At 37.7% G+C, this 15,201-nt stretch overlaps 1 protein-coding gene across 1 annotated transcript in view; it reads right to left on the bottom strand.

Annotated features, from left to right (window-relative positions):
- Nucleotides 1-15,201, bottom strand: part of Efcab3 (EF-hand calcium binding domain 3) — a 418,970-nt gene that overhangs the window by 190,509 nt on the left and 213,260 nt on the right. Inside the window, exons 85-97 of the mRNA XM_085829216.1 lie at nucleotides 14,378-14,431; nucleotides 13,567-13,671; nucleotides 12,842-12,895; nucleotides 12,138-12,242; nucleotides 10,618-10,671; nucleotides 9,777-9,881; nucleotides 7,886-7,939; nucleotides 7,370-7,474; nucleotides 5,849-5,902; nucleotides 4,952-5,056; nucleotides 4,206-4,259; nucleotides 3,439-3,543; nucleotides 506-559 (exon numbers count right to left, since the gene is read on the bottom strand). Of these exons, the coding sequence (XP_085685342.1) occupies nucleotides 506-559; nucleotides 3,439-3,543; nucleotides 4,206-4,259; nucleotides 4,952-5,056; nucleotides 5,849-5,902; nucleotides 7,370-7,474; nucleotides 7,886-7,939; nucleotides 9,777-9,881; nucleotides 10,618-10,671; nucleotides 12,138-12,242; nucleotides 12,842-12,895; nucleotides 13,567-13,671; nucleotides 14,378-14,431 (1,008 nt within the window). The remainder of the gene's footprint in view (nucleotides 1-505; nucleotides 560-3,438; nucleotides 3,544-4,205; nucleotides 4,260-4,951; nucleotides 5,057-5,848; nucleotides 5,903-7,369; nucleotides 7,475-7,885; nucleotides 7,940-9,776; nucleotides 9,882-10,617; nucleotides 10,672-12,137; nucleotides 12,243-12,841; nucleotides 12,896-13,566; nucleotides 13,672-14,377; nucleotides 14,432-15,201) is intronic.

Here is a 15,201-nt window from a genome sequence, read left to right on the forward strand (position 1 = left end):
TTAGATTGGGTACCAGAAGCAGAGCACGGTCCTTCCATGCTGCTCTGGATGGGAGGACATTTGGGATGTTTACAGTCCCTTTAGCAATCATTTACACAGGCTCTTTTTAGGGTCTAGAAAAACTAAATTCAGCTTTATTACTGTAAAATCAATACATATGGTGGCTAGTATAAATAAACCTCCAAGAATTCAGTTTATGCTTTCATTAATGTTTTAGGTATCAACAGAGTTAACTGAATCATATAAAAATTCTGAGTACCCTTTACTGAGCCTGTGTATTTCACAGAGAGATTAGGAGCACAGGTTCTATAGAATGCAGGATTTCTTACTAAGACATTCTCTTATAAGTATTTTATTTGTATTGTTTTGGCTACATTTTGCCAAATTTATGCAATCTAAGATTTTTTTCTATTGAACCTAATTTCAGAGCAGTGTGGAAAAACAACAGAATACAAATTATTATTACGATCCAAAGGCTTCAGTTTGGTAGGAACTCATCACTGACCTGTGAAAGCGTTTGCTTCATTTATTATAGTTCTTATATCGATTTTCCCACTAGCTGCAAGGCAACAAGGAATCAGAATAAAGATCAGAAATGAGCAAAATTTATAGTAATTATCGCAGCACTCTTCTCTATTAGTGTGAAAGAGAAGAGGTTTTAATTCCACAGTGAAGCTGTGTTGGCAAAGAAACTTTCAGCTATTGGAACATTTAGCCACAAAAGAATGCTACAGAAAGGAGATGTGTTCTGTTTTTAGTGGCTTTTCAGCTCTTTAATCTTAGGTGAGCCTGTTAGTTAGCCATAGAAACAACATTTTAAAACAAGTTTACACTACATTTCAATACTTTAAGAAAATTTCTGCTCATATACAGTTGGCTCATATTCACAATCCATGCAATGTTATAATTAAATTGTATGGACTTTACCAATGATTTGAATTATTATACTCAGTAATTATTAATGTCACATATTAGTGGCACAGTTTTTCTATACCAGATATTTAGAGAACTGTTTTTAGTGACTATTTACCTGCCATTTCCATGGTAGTAAAAGACAAAATTTAGAAGTGGATGCTCACAGCCAACCATTGGATAGAGCATGGGGTCCCCAATGAAGGAGCTAGAGAAAGTACTCAAGGAGCTGAAGGGGTTTGCAGCTCCCTAGGAGGCACAACAATATGAACTAACCAGTACTCCCAGAGCTCCCTGGGACTAAACCACCAACCAAAGAAAACACATGGTGGAACTCATGGCTCTAGCTGCATATGTAGCAGAGGACGGCCTAGTCAGTCATCAGTGGAAGGAGAGGCCCTTGGTCCTGTGAAGGTTCTATGCCCCAGTATAGGGGACTGCCAGGGCCAGGAAGCAGGAGTGGGTGGGTTGGTGAGTGGGGGGCAAAAGGGGGATTTTGGAGGGGAAACCAGGAAAGGGGATAACATTTGAAATGTAAATAAAGAAAATATCTAATAAAAAAGAGATATTAAAATCCAATCAATAATATTAATAAAGTCTATAAACTTAAAAAAAAATCTAGTTTGTATTTTGGAAAAAAATATGCAGCAGGAAACATGAAGTGAGGGAATCTGTTCACCTTCTGGAACCACCAGCGTAAAGACTCAATGTGGACATTAAAGTTCACGGAGAGGAAGTCACGCACGCTGCTGTGTTGACTTTGAAAACCTTTGAGATGGATGTTCAGTTCTGAGCGGAAGGTTCAGAGGGAAAAGGATGCTCACAGGTGTTAAGATAATTACTTGCGATCAGATAGAGAGCAAAGGCCAAGCTAAGGTCAAAACTCAGACGCTTTAAATTCCAGAATATACTTTATTGCCCTAATGCACAGACTTAACTACTTAAATAAGAAGAGTGTGTATGCTTTACGGTGCATTTTCCAGTTTCCTTTGTGGTTGTTTCTAGGCATCCATTAGCCATCCACTCAAATATTTTATCAATAAATTGACTGTACAGAATCATGTGAAAAAAATAGAAATTATGTCTATACATTATTACTCATGTGTGAAATTCTCAAGAGATCAAAATAAATAGAAATTAAGCAACTGGTTCAATTGAGAATTTAATTTAGGGAAGTAATTCTGTCTTTGTAATGTTTTGTAATGCCTCTTTAAAACTGGTAAAAATAAATTAATGTATGTATGTGTATGAATGTATGAATGAATGTATATGAAACAGTGTTTTTCCAGATTTTGGAAAAGAGGGTCTCACTACAATACACTGATCAGTCTTAATTGTATCTTGATCAATGACAAGGAACCAAATAGGTGGTGTACTATTCTTTGAAACTTTGTCTCTGTTTTATATTGACAGGAGGAAATAGTCTCTGCCAATTTGAAGCCATTTGGAGAGGTTTGATCCTTATCCTACAAGCTAGTTCTTGTTTCTCCGCCACCATTTTAATTTATCTTTAAATTGCTTGTATCCCAGTAAACTTTCCTTTGCACTGACTGTCCCTGTTTGCTTTGTGTTTCCTTGCTTCAGGTTGCCTCTTTCTAGTGACACCTCAGCCAGATATGGAATTCACAGCAACTCATTTTCTTAATGTAAATGCCAAAAGGAAGGATTTGCTCTTACTTTACTTGTGTGTGTGCATGTGTATGTGTGCATGTGTGGAGTGTGTGTGTGTGTGTGTGTGTGTGTCTGCATGTAGGCCAAAGGACAACCATGGTTGTGGTTCCTCAGATGCTGTCAACCTTGACGTTTAAGACAATACCTGTGTCTCACTAAAGGTTAGACTAGGCTAGCTGTCCAGGGAGCCCAAGGTATAAGCCAGTCTATCTCCACCTCGCCAGTGCTGGAATTAAAAGTGTGTGTATGCTATAATACTCAACTTCGTAATTTAAAAATGTTTATCAGGTGTTTGAGTGCATGGACATTGGTGTACCACTTGCATGTCTGGTGCCTGTGGAGATCAGAAAGGGCATTGGAACTGGAGTTACAGATGATTGTGAGCCACCACCTGAGTCCAGGTTCTCTGGATGAGCAGAGCCATCTCTCCAGCTCCAATACTCAGCTTTTAAATGTGGGTTCTAGAGACCAAACTCAAGCCCTCATGCTTGTGTGGCAGGCGCTTTATCTACTGAGCTGTCATCCCAGTTTAAGTTTTGAGTTCTTTTCAAAGCTTTTTTTTTTTTCAAATGGTTTGATGTCTATAAGCATTTTGAAGTTCTGCATGCTTAATCACAGAAGGTTAGAATATGATAATACTAATAGCAATGATAGAACTAACACAATTTGGTTCTCACAAAACTTTGCTAATTAGGTGTTCTTAATATGCTTTTATATAGATGAAGAAAGTGGGGCACAGAAAGAACATTAATACAAGCATTAAACAGAAGAGCCGGGATTCAAATCAGGCAGCTTGGCTCTGGGGTCTGTGTGTTAACAGCTTTGCCATTCTGGTGCAAAATGGTAGATGCTTACCAGAAGCCGGCAGGTTTTGGTTTAGATCCTGAAGTTCTGTCTCGAAGACGTCCATATCTATGTTCTTCAGAAATGTGTCCACTTTATCAGTCTTGATTTTCCCTTCTTAAAAAGAGATACAGGTAAAAGTAACAGAGTAACTTTAAAATGGGTCAAAAACGGATGACCCCATTCTTTGTTATTTGGGTACTAAGATGATTGTTGTTCATTGAACTTTCAGGTCGATTGAACTTGCTGCCAATTATGTTTTAAAAGTTGTAAATATTTAGATTTCATTTGGGATTCTGATAAACTTTTGAGAATTTCCCAAGGAATGGGAAAATTTTCTCTATAATTAAAAATTAAAATATAAATTTAAATTCAGTTAACTTCTTGGCACCTCTAGGTTCCTAGAAGAGATAAATTCATAGAAAATGGAACAGAGGCAACCAGGAGCTGGAGGAAGGGGGAGATAGTAGTGATTCCCTGACAGGTACAGAGTTTCTGTTCATAACAATAAAAGGCTCTGCAGGTGAAGAGGGGTCATGGCTGTAAGACACCATGAACGTACCTAATGTTACTGGTTTGTGCATTTAAAATGGCAAACTGTGCTATGTGTATTTTACCCCAGCAAGAATGGCAAATTACAGGGGGTTCTAAGAAGATGCTAATGACAAAATAAAGCACTGTGCCTACCAGAAGGTGGTTCATGTCTGAATGTCCAGGGAGAAAGTAAAGCAAATTACTATACCTTCTCCTATGTTTGTTTCACATCATGGTTCTCTTACCTTTATAGGTCCTTAAACCCTCCATCACCCTCTTGTGATAAGTATTCCTATCAGCTGTAAGATCAAACAATTCAGGCCAAGAAGAAATCAATTATTACAACAGTATTTTAAAAAATCATCTCAGAAGTATGTATCTAAACTGGTTTTTGGGGTTTTTTTTCTATTTAAATCAATGCATAGAAACATTTTATGTCCTAGAATTCTGAAAATGTTGAGCATTTTTTCTCTCTGGCATGTGTTCAGCAGACTTTTTGCTGCTGTGAGATTAACCTGAGAAAAATCAGCTTAATGGAGGAAAGATTTATTTCCATTCCTGGTTTCAGGGGTTTTAGATCACGGTTGGCTGAGCTCCTGTTTCTGGAACAGAGATGAATGAGAACACCATAGCAGAAATGCCTGATACGGCTGAGATGCTCTCCTCACAGCTGAACAGGACAGAGTGTACAAAAGCACACAGACCTAAGCTTCCCAAAAGATTCCACTGAGGGGTTTTAATATCAGAACTATAGATACTTTAGGCTGGATAGTTCTTATGTGCAGGGCTGACCCATTCACTGAAACTTGGTTATTACTCTAAGGGTGTTATTAACCCATAGCTTCAACCCACTAGTTACCAGTGTTATCCTCCTCATCTACTCCTGCCAGATGCAACAAAAAAAGCCTGTCTCTAGATGTTGCCAATGTATGCTCACTGTAAAAACTGTCCCCCGCCGAAAATCGGAGTTGTGTCTATTTTAACCACTTACCATCAGCTTGTAGGCTTTCCATCAGCCTCAATAATTCCTTATCTGTAAATTCTATCCCCAGGTCTTCCATAATGTCTTCTACATCATCCATATCAATAGCATCTCCTATAAATAATAAGAATTAAAAAAATCTAAGAATCTTAAAAATGACTTAAATATTCTCAGCATTGTTCTTAACTACTGTATCAAGAGCAAAACTTTGATATAAACACAGGTAAAAAGCACCTTCTCATATCATGGGGAAAGTGTGTTACAGTGGACGCTGATGGACGGAATAAAACATCACTATAGACCAGAATACTTTAGGTGGTCTACATTCATAAATTAGCCAGTAAAACTTATGTTAGCCTTTTTGTAGTATCTATATCATCCTTAACTGAGGCTTTGCTTAATTTATTAATCATAAGCCACTCAACCTCAAAAGCTAAATATGTTATGGAAAAATTATTAAGAGGGGGGAAAAGACTTGTTAAAATAGGCAATCAAAATTTTGCATAGAGAGGCTGGGTAGAGAGGCAGCTCAGTGGTTGAAGGACTTGCTGCGTTTGCAGAGGACTGAGGTTCAATCCTTGGCATTGACCATAGTGGCTCACAATTATCTATAACTCTAGTTCCAGGAGATCTGATATCCTTTTTAGGCCTCCATGGGTACCAGGCACTCAGGTGGTATACAGACAAACATGTAGGCATAACATTTGTACACATGATTTCCCCCCACAAAATAGTAACTGAAACATAGCTAACCCATATTCTAATTCTATGAAATTAGAAATAGACCATCATTAATGAAAGATAAAATATCTGAATAATGGCGATAACTATGATACATGGATCATATATGTAATTTAGTACGATTATTTATATTCTTAGGTTCATTCTGAGCACTGTGCCACTTACCTCTAACTGCTTTAACCGCGTCTAGAAGCTTACTGAGACTAATCTTCCCATCAGCTATTAGAAAAGACACAGTCAATAAGATGGCGCATCTTTTTAGGTAAATGACATACTCATTTATAACTTGAACCAAAATCTAATCTTTTGTTGGGTTTTTCAAATCTTATATGTAATTTATAATTAATAAGATTGGGCAAATCTTCCAGCAAAATAAGACATTCAGTCGTCTGGCTTGTATGGTCTTTCACATTTTGCCTTAAAAAGATGTAAAATTTGACTTATACTAGCCATAACATTCCATCAGTTTCCATCACAAAAGGAAAGTTTTCATCTTTTGGTCAAAATACTTCTCTCATATTTTCTATTACCTTGGCTTTCTGTATACTTATTTGTATATATCTGAGACAACTACTAAGACATTTTACTCTTCCCCAAATAGTTCTTTATTAAAATATTTGGTAATTTGGGCTGGAGAGATGGCTCCGCAGAGCACTGAGGAAGAGCAGAGAACTGACTGCTCTTCCAAAGGTCCTGAGTTCAATTCCCAGCAATGACATGGTGGCTCACAACCATCTGTAATGGGATCTGATGCCCTCTTCTGGTACTCACATACATAAAATAAATAAATAAATAGATCTGTTTTTAAAAAAAGTTTATTTAAAAAGGAAAGTGTTTAAAAATATTTAGGAATTCATTTATTGAATATAAAAGACATTAGTAGTCAGTCTATATAATAATTGGCCTTGGGGATATGTATGAAAAACTGCTGGTATCTATAAATCAGTGGTAAGTAACAGTATCTAACTTGATGATTCTCTTTCATGTGGCCAACCACCTCAGACTCAGCCCTTTCTAAGCCCTAGGATGTGAACTGTATCAAACTAAGGCCAAGGCTTAGATGGGGAGCAATGGAACAAACACTAGGACAATGGAATTGAGAAAATAGAAGTTGATTCTTTGAAAAGATTAATAAAATTGGCAAATCATTAGCCAGCACCATAAAGTAGGAAGGGAAAGAATGCTTTGCAACACTTGTTAAAAAGCCAGTGTTGCTCCAATACCAAAACCAGATAGAGACAGAATAGCAGGGCAATCTCCCCGGTAAACACAAACACAAATATCTTCAGTAAAATACGTATAAACCTCATTTAAGAACATACAAAAAGATCATTCACCGTGATCAGGCTGCCTTCATTCCAGAGATAAAGACATGGTTCAACATATGCAAACCAATAAACAGAATTCATCACATGGCTGAATATGGGGACGTGGATCACATGGTCACTCAAAAGCAGCAGAAAAGGCCTTTGAGAAAACCTGACATTTTTTCATGAAAAAAAAAACATGAATATACAAGGGATAGAGGGAACAGATCTCAACAGAATGAAATATAATTAATTCTTTCCTGGTTCTGTTGAATTTTCATAGTTTCCAGGAACAGCTAAGTCTGGTACATATAACAGATAATTGGGGATCATCCTTTGAACTTAAAAAATATTGGGATGTTACATATTCAGTGCTTACCTTTAATTATAAGGTTGTCTGTTAGAGTTTTACGTTCTTTCTCTGTGAGTTCAAGTCCCATGTTTTTAAGAACTTTGTCCAGATCACTGAGATTAACCATCCCTCCTTAAAAAAAGAAAAGGAGACAGTTAAATGGTTTCAGTGCATTCAAGATCCAGCTCCATCTACATCTTATTTAATAGATGTTAATAGATTGACTAGAAGAAAAAGAGACCATATAAAAATGGACAACTTAAACTAAGGTGGAAGCAATTTATCTTGATTTCAGAAGCAGCAGAGGCTATTTTTGCTCATGAAAGATAAGGTTATTTGACACAAAATTATAAAATAATTTTCTGCTAATTGAAAATAAATTTCAAATGACGTTTCCCCTTCTGGTAAAGTTTGGGAAAATCCAAGGATATATGCAGGAATACAAATAAGGCTAGTTGGTAATAAACCAATTTGTAAGGAAGCATATGTGTCTAATACTTAAAATATACATACAGATATGAGAATTAATATTTAAGTCATTACCTTTTTGTGACTTTAGAGAATCCATCACTTTATTCTGATATACCTTTCCAGCAGCTATGAGAAAAAAAGTAAATTCATGTGAGATGAAAATCATGTGGATAACATGTTTTGGGACACTCTAGAAACTGCTTTTACACGTGAAAATTGGAATGCCAAATCCTAGGAATGCCAAATCTCTGCGAGCTTTGTCATCTAAGCTATCATTGCATGTTAGGACTATTCCCACGGGTTTTCACTATGCTGCCTTTACCACCATCACCATGTCATCAAAGCATCCCACCATGGCGGCTCAGTCATTAACGTTCACCCGTGTTTAACTCTATACCAATCACTCTTCAAGGTGCTTCATTTCATTCAGTTCTTACTCCCATTTTGAAGATGGGGAACTTAGGATGTAGAACAGGTAAGTAACTCGTCCAAGATAATACAGTGACAGGTAGAGGGACCAGGACTTGGATCTATGCACTCAGACTCAGGATTCTTAGCCACTTCACTATGCAACTGCTTTTGTTGACTTCTTTTGGACCCTTGTACTAATTTTTTTTCCTCTTCGTTTCCCTTTCTTTCTCTGATCATATCTTAGCTTCCCCATTTTGCATAAATATTAAATTATAGTTATTACTTGTCTTTGAAGGTTTTAATGATTTAAGAGGTAAAATTCAATTAATAATTGCACATCTTCTACAAAACCTAGAATCTAATTAGAGATAATGAATATGGTGGTTTGAATATGCTTGACCCAGGGAGTGGCATTAGGAGCTGTGGCCTTGTTGGAGTAGGTGTGGTCTTGTTGGAGGAAGTGTGTCACTGTGGGCATGGGCTTTAAGACCCTTCCTTGACATAGCTGCCTGGGAGTTAGTATTCTCCTAGTGGCCTTCAGATGTAGAATTCTCAGCTCCTCCTGCACCATTCCTGCCTGGAGATTGCCATGCTCCCATCTTGTTAATAATAGACTGAGGCTTCCACCTGACCCAGAAGCTGTTAGCTTCTGCAGTCCACACTCTCCCCTGTGCAGACTAGTCTAGGCAGAATCCCGGAACCAAGATGGCTCCCCCAAAGTGTGGACACTTTGCTTCTTCTTAGAATTGGAAACAAAACACTCATGGAAGGAGTTACAGTGACAAAGATTGGAGCTGAGATGAAAGGATGGACCATCTACAGACTGCCATACCTGGGGATCCATCCCATAATCAGCCCCCAAACTCTGACACCATTGCACACACTAGCAAGATGTTGCTGAAAGGACCCTGATATAGCTGTCTCTTTCGAGGCTATGCCGGAGCCTAGCAAACACAGAAGTGGATGCTCAAAGTCAGCTATTGGATGGATCACAGGGCCCCCAATGGAGGATCTAGAGAAAGTACCCAAGGAGCTAAAGGGGTCTGCAACCTTATAGGTGGAACAACAAAATGAACTACCCCCCCCCCAGAGCTCGTGTCTCTAGCTGCATATATGTCAGAAGATGACCTAGTTGGCCATCAGTGAAAAGAGAGGCCCATTGGTCTTGCAAACTTTATATGCCTCAGTACAGGGGAACGCCAGGACCAAGAAGTGGGAGTGGGGGTGGGGGTGGGGGGAGGGTTTGGGGGACTTATGGGGTAGCATTGGAAATGTAAATGAAGAAAATACCTAATTAATAAAAAAATAGGGGAAAAAAACAATAGACTGAACCTCTGAACCTGTAAGCCAGCCCCAATTAAATGTCCTTATAAGAGTTGCCTTGGTCATGATGCCTGTTCACAGCAGTAAAACCCTAATAAAAATGATGGAGTTCTAGAATTATTAATGCCATAAAATTATTAATATTATAGCACTTATGTATTTATAAATGCTTATAAATAGCCATAAATGAAGTTCTTTGTGAGGCTAAAGAGGCACTAGCATGGCTCACCATCAGTAGGCAGGGTTTTCTTGAGCTCTGAACATTCTGCCTCTGTTAGCTCGATCCCCATGTCTCTGAGATTATTTTGAAGATCGTTTACATTAATCTTGTTTCCTAAAAAGAAAGAGAAAAAGAAAAGAAGAAGAAAAAGAAAAAGAAAAAGAAAGAAAGGGAGAAAGAAAGAAAATTAATTGAGAATTTAAGGACTTAATGATTTCAAATAATGTGATTCTCATGCCAATCTAACGAGTCACCTACAATTTGAGAGTAAGCAAGGGAAAAACGAAATTATCTCTTTTTCTGGAAAGGGAAAAGGGGAGAGAGAAGGAGAAGAGGGAGCAGGAAGAGAAGTGGGGGAGGAAGCAGAAGTGGAGAAGGAAGAAAGAATGAATCCTGACAGAGAAATCATTAAAATAGTTGAACTTATTGATGTTCTCTTAAGTCTGAAGTCAAGGCATACTGAATCTGTAGTGACCAGAGCACCATAGAGGAGCGATTTAAACATCCACAACCTCTCCAGACATTGATCTGGTTGATGTGATTCAGTGGTTGTGGTAACATTGGTGATGGTTTTATATACTTACTCTGCCTATAGCAATTGGTTTTTTTTGTTGTTGTTGTTATTTTTTGTTTTTTTTTTTTGTAGGAAACAAATTACAGAGTGAAGCAACATGCTATGAACACACACCCATTGGTCTATTTTAAAAACCTGAATCGTGTGATGTCCAACTGCAGGGACTGCAATCTCACTAGTAGTAAAACCCGACACATCTTTAAAGTCAGCTAGACAACAGAAGTAGGAAACAGCGTGAAGCTCAAGATGGCGGCTTCACGATGAATGTTTACTCACCAGAAAACTTCCTGACTTCATCCATTACCGTTTTAAGAGAGACATTCCCATCGGCTACAAAATCACACAGAGGCAAATCAACACAGATGAAAATTTTGATATGAGATACAAAAGAAACCACCTTCGAAGACTTGTTTTAGAATCACCTTTACAGTTTTACTTAAATTTTTTTTCAAGGTTGAAAGGGACATGTTGTCCTACATGTTAAAATTACTCTGCATTTTCTCTTTTGAGTTACTGTAGGCACACCCACACACATACAAATTGAACTTCAAGTCTTTCTTGGAATTAATTTTCTTGTTTGGAAGCTGTCAAGTATACCCTCCTCTTTAATATATGGATGAAGCAAAATCTAGAATTGGATCACATCACATGCTGGGGCTTCAACTGATTTAAGGAGATTATCTAATCTACAAGTAATTATTAACATTTTCATTAAAATTTGATTTGCTATTTAATAGTAAGTACTTACATAAAAATGTTTTAGAAGCAATCAGCTGTATACGGTATAGGCTCACTAAATTCAATGAAATGCACCAGCTGTTGAGTACTTACTTTGAGTTCAGCATTGCTTCTTAAATAAAAAGCATGTAGCAATACAAGGAATGAAAGCTTGACTGGGAGATGAGGTGGTGGTAAAGGATAGCAAGTCTGAGAAATGGCAGAGAATGACGCCAAGTGCTGCTATTGAAGTTTAACAAGAAGGTATGAGAGGGAGGTCTCATGGAGGTGACATTTGAAAAGACCTCAACATGACGGAGTGGGCCAGGTAGATGTCTGAGAGATGTATATTTCAGAGTAAGTGAAAGGCTTGAAAAGGCAATATGCTGGTTTGGTTTATGTGTGTAAGGACAAATGTCTTTAGAATGGGCTAAACTATTTTAGCTCAGGGCCCTGGGAAGCTAGCAGAAGATTTCAGAAGACTAAACAAGTCGTATAAATATCTTCTGGGTCATAGTAAGAACTCTGACTTTAACCCTGGGGAAAACGAGGAAGCTTTGGAGGGCGTTTTGAGTGCAGGTGTTTCATGCTGTGATTCATGATTTGTACATTAGCAGGATGCTGTGTAGAGAACCAGACTGATATCCAATCCTTAGATTATTATGGTTGGCTCTGCCTTCAGACTGTCGCAGTGCCTGGCTCCAACCTGGTTTCCCCGTCCAGGTTTCATCCTTCCTCTGGATTACTGTAGCATCGTCTAACTGTTCTCTATCCCCACCTTACCCTCTTAGTAGTTCTCTACAAAGCCTCCAGGGTGGGCACTGCACACACACACACACACACACACACACACACACACACACACACACACACACAGTACATAGACACAACACACATGCAAGCAAAACACCCATACACAATATATGTATAGTTTGTAGTCTTACAGACTTCCCCCTGTTTAACTTCATAGGAAGAGCCTTGTGCCATGCCAGAGAAGGGTGGACTGATGAGTGGAAGGCTGACTGCATTTATAGGGTAACCCCTCTGCCCCTGAGAATCTTGTGAGGTTATAGGCTTACCATCCGTCTGCAGATTCTGCATCAGGTCTTTAAATTCCTTTTCTTCGAGTTTCACGCCCATGCTTCCCAGAAGAGAATCTACTTTAGTGGCACTAATAGTCCCTCCTTGGGAAAGACACAGACATATGAGCAAAATTGAAGGAACCAAATGTTTCAAAATTTTTACATTTTATGCATTGTTATCTTTTTCAGCAGAAGGACCAAGACCCACAGCTCAACCAAGCTGTAAAAACAACAAAGAGAATCCTAGTGGACTTAATAATAGAAACCTTTTCACATGAAGCTGGCCTCAAGTACCATCTACCCAGCATGCACTCTGAGAGGATTAGGTTGCACACACTGATTGTCAGTTCAGCAGTGGAGGTGAGAGGTGATTTGTGATTTCTTTCCTTTGTTTTTGTCAATTTACCTTTTGTTTTCTGAAGCTTCAGAATGTTTCTATTAATGGCCAAATGCCCCCACATAAACCAATCTTTATTATTTCCCTTTTTAACATTCCAAATGAAGTCTACTTCATTTGCTCTTGCCCTAAGTATCACACTTACCAGAATTTGTGGTATCTTTCTAAGACAGAGTGAAAGCAAAGAGAGCAAATGGCAAAAAAACCCACAAGAGATGTCTGAGTGCAGAAACCACAGCATCTACGACACAGTAACAAAGAAGCCGAGTTTAGGTCTCTGCACATCAGTGCGGCTCTCACTCACCTTTAAAAGACGTCAGGCTGTCCATCAACCTATTTTTATAGACCTTTCCATCTTCTGTAAGAAATGTACATGTCAGGTCAGATCATGGAAAATATGAATGCTATAATTTGAAAGAGACTTATTTGATTATGTACATGCATGAGGTCAATCGAAAGGTGATCCAATCAAGAAGCCAAGAGTTTTTAGTACACTGTCCCACCAACCCCCACCCTCCATGAACAACAGTGGCAGTTAGTTCTGGCTAACTGGCCTGCTTTCTTCTTTATGCCCTTTTGATTAATCTATTTTGTCTCTATTATACACTTGTCCAAATCTCTTCCTTAATCATAATTTAATGTCTAGTTTTTCTGTTCATGCTTGTAGCACACATCTATGTAAAGGATCGTGAAACATATGTTCTTTCTTCCACAATCAAATGAAGGTGATTTTAAAGCTTGCCACTAACAGGGACTAGAGAGATGGCTCAGATCTGAGTTTGTTCCTTGGAACCCATGGGAGTGGGGAGTGGGGGAAGGCACTGAGGAAGAAGATCTCTGGCCAGCCATATAAGCTTAAAAAGTAAGCTGAACAGATCCACCCTCCACCCTTCCTCTCTCACACACAGACTACTAAGTTCTCCCTCCCCACTTTCTTGTTACAGACAGGATCTAACTATATAACCATTGCTGGCCTGAAATCTCCATGGCTCTATAGTCTTTTAAATTAATGCTAATTGAAATTCTCACCATTAACTGGCAATTTTTTTAGCAGCTTCATCAATTCTTTTTCCGTGAGGTTGATTCCCATTTCTTCCAGAACATTTTTAACATCTTTGACATCAGTCTCTTCCCCTTCAAAAATACAAAATGATATAATTTAAATACAGCCTACTTCTAAAAACACTTATAAACCCATCATATCTCAACCTATTCCACATTAATTTTACTGCTTGATAAGGACAGTGTTTTACACACACACACACACACATGCACACATGCACACACACACATGCACAAACACACAGACATACACACAGACATACACACACGCATACACACATATACACACACAAAATTGGATTTGTGAATAGATATTTTTGCTTAATGCTAATGAAATGCCTCATTTTATATTAATGAAAGTAAGCCAGTACAGTTAAAAACCTGGTGTAGATTATCAACACAAAAGAAAAAGAGGCTGATATAATTTCCTAGTGAATTGGAACTTTACTATCCACATAAATATGTCATCATGTCAGGTTGTATTTCTGAGCATCTTTAAATAATAAAATCACCAATATCTTTATCATACTTTATTTTATCAATCAGTGATTTAATCCAGAATTTGCCTTTTCCTCAACATATGAATATTTTTATGTCATATATGAATATCAGACAACTTTCTACCAAGACACAAAACTAAAATTTATTACAAAACCAAAGACTGTAGAAACAGTTCTAGAACATTAGATAAATCAGATTAAAAGATTACCAAACAAAAGATGAAGTGGTAAGACAAGCTAAATATAATGTATACTTTTTATGTATATTAATTTATTACCTGTGAGAGTTTTCACTGTATCCATCAACTCAGTAAGTTCAGCCTTGCCGTTATCTGTAAGGTTAAAAAAACAGAATGCTTGAGTGCAGTGGAGTGCTATTCATTCACAGGAAGAATGAAATTTCATCAGTTCACCGAATGGATGGACCCACAGGAAAGACATTTCATGCTAAATGAAATTACTCAGAAGGAGAAAGAAAAGTTCCTCAGCCCAACCCCATCTTCAAATGTAGGTTGCTTTTGGTTTTGCTTTAGAAAAGCCAGTAAGAATTTATGAACATTGATGACTAGGGGTTCTAATGCATAGGCTGCAAAGGGATAGCTGGGGATTAGATAATAGGTGTTCATGTACAGACAAAAGTAAGTTCTATTGTTCTAAAAACAGCGAGGGGCCTGTAGCTCACAACCACCTAGAATATATCTTATTACTAGAAAAAAATATGGGCCTAAACACAAAGTAATAATGACGTGGAAATATTGTGTATGTATTATTATACTATATTCCATTAACTTGTTCAATTAAAATATTCTTAAAATGAGCAGATTTAGAAAAATGGAGCTTGAAGTCCCTATACTTTAAAGTCTGCATTCTGTAATTGTGGCCTACATCACATGTCAATATACAAATCTTGGATACAAGGGATCCTATAACAGTAGACAGTATTCTTTCTCTTGATCCAGAGCTTGGAACACTATGGTCCAGTGGTCATGTTCAGTCCAGAAACTATTATTATTTTTTATCACTTATAACCTCAGAGTTGCCTTTTTATTTTTAGTTAGTTGCAACCCCCAAAAGAAAACATCCATGTTTCATAAAAATTATT

This window comes from Mus caroli, unplaced genomic scaffold, assembly GCF_978045245.1.
Source record: "Mus caroli unplaced genomic scaffold, Mus_caroli_1 scaffold_13, whole genome shotgun sequence".
Lineage (NCBI taxonomy): Eukaryota > Metazoa > Chordata > Mammalia > Rodentia > Muridae > Mus > Mus caroli.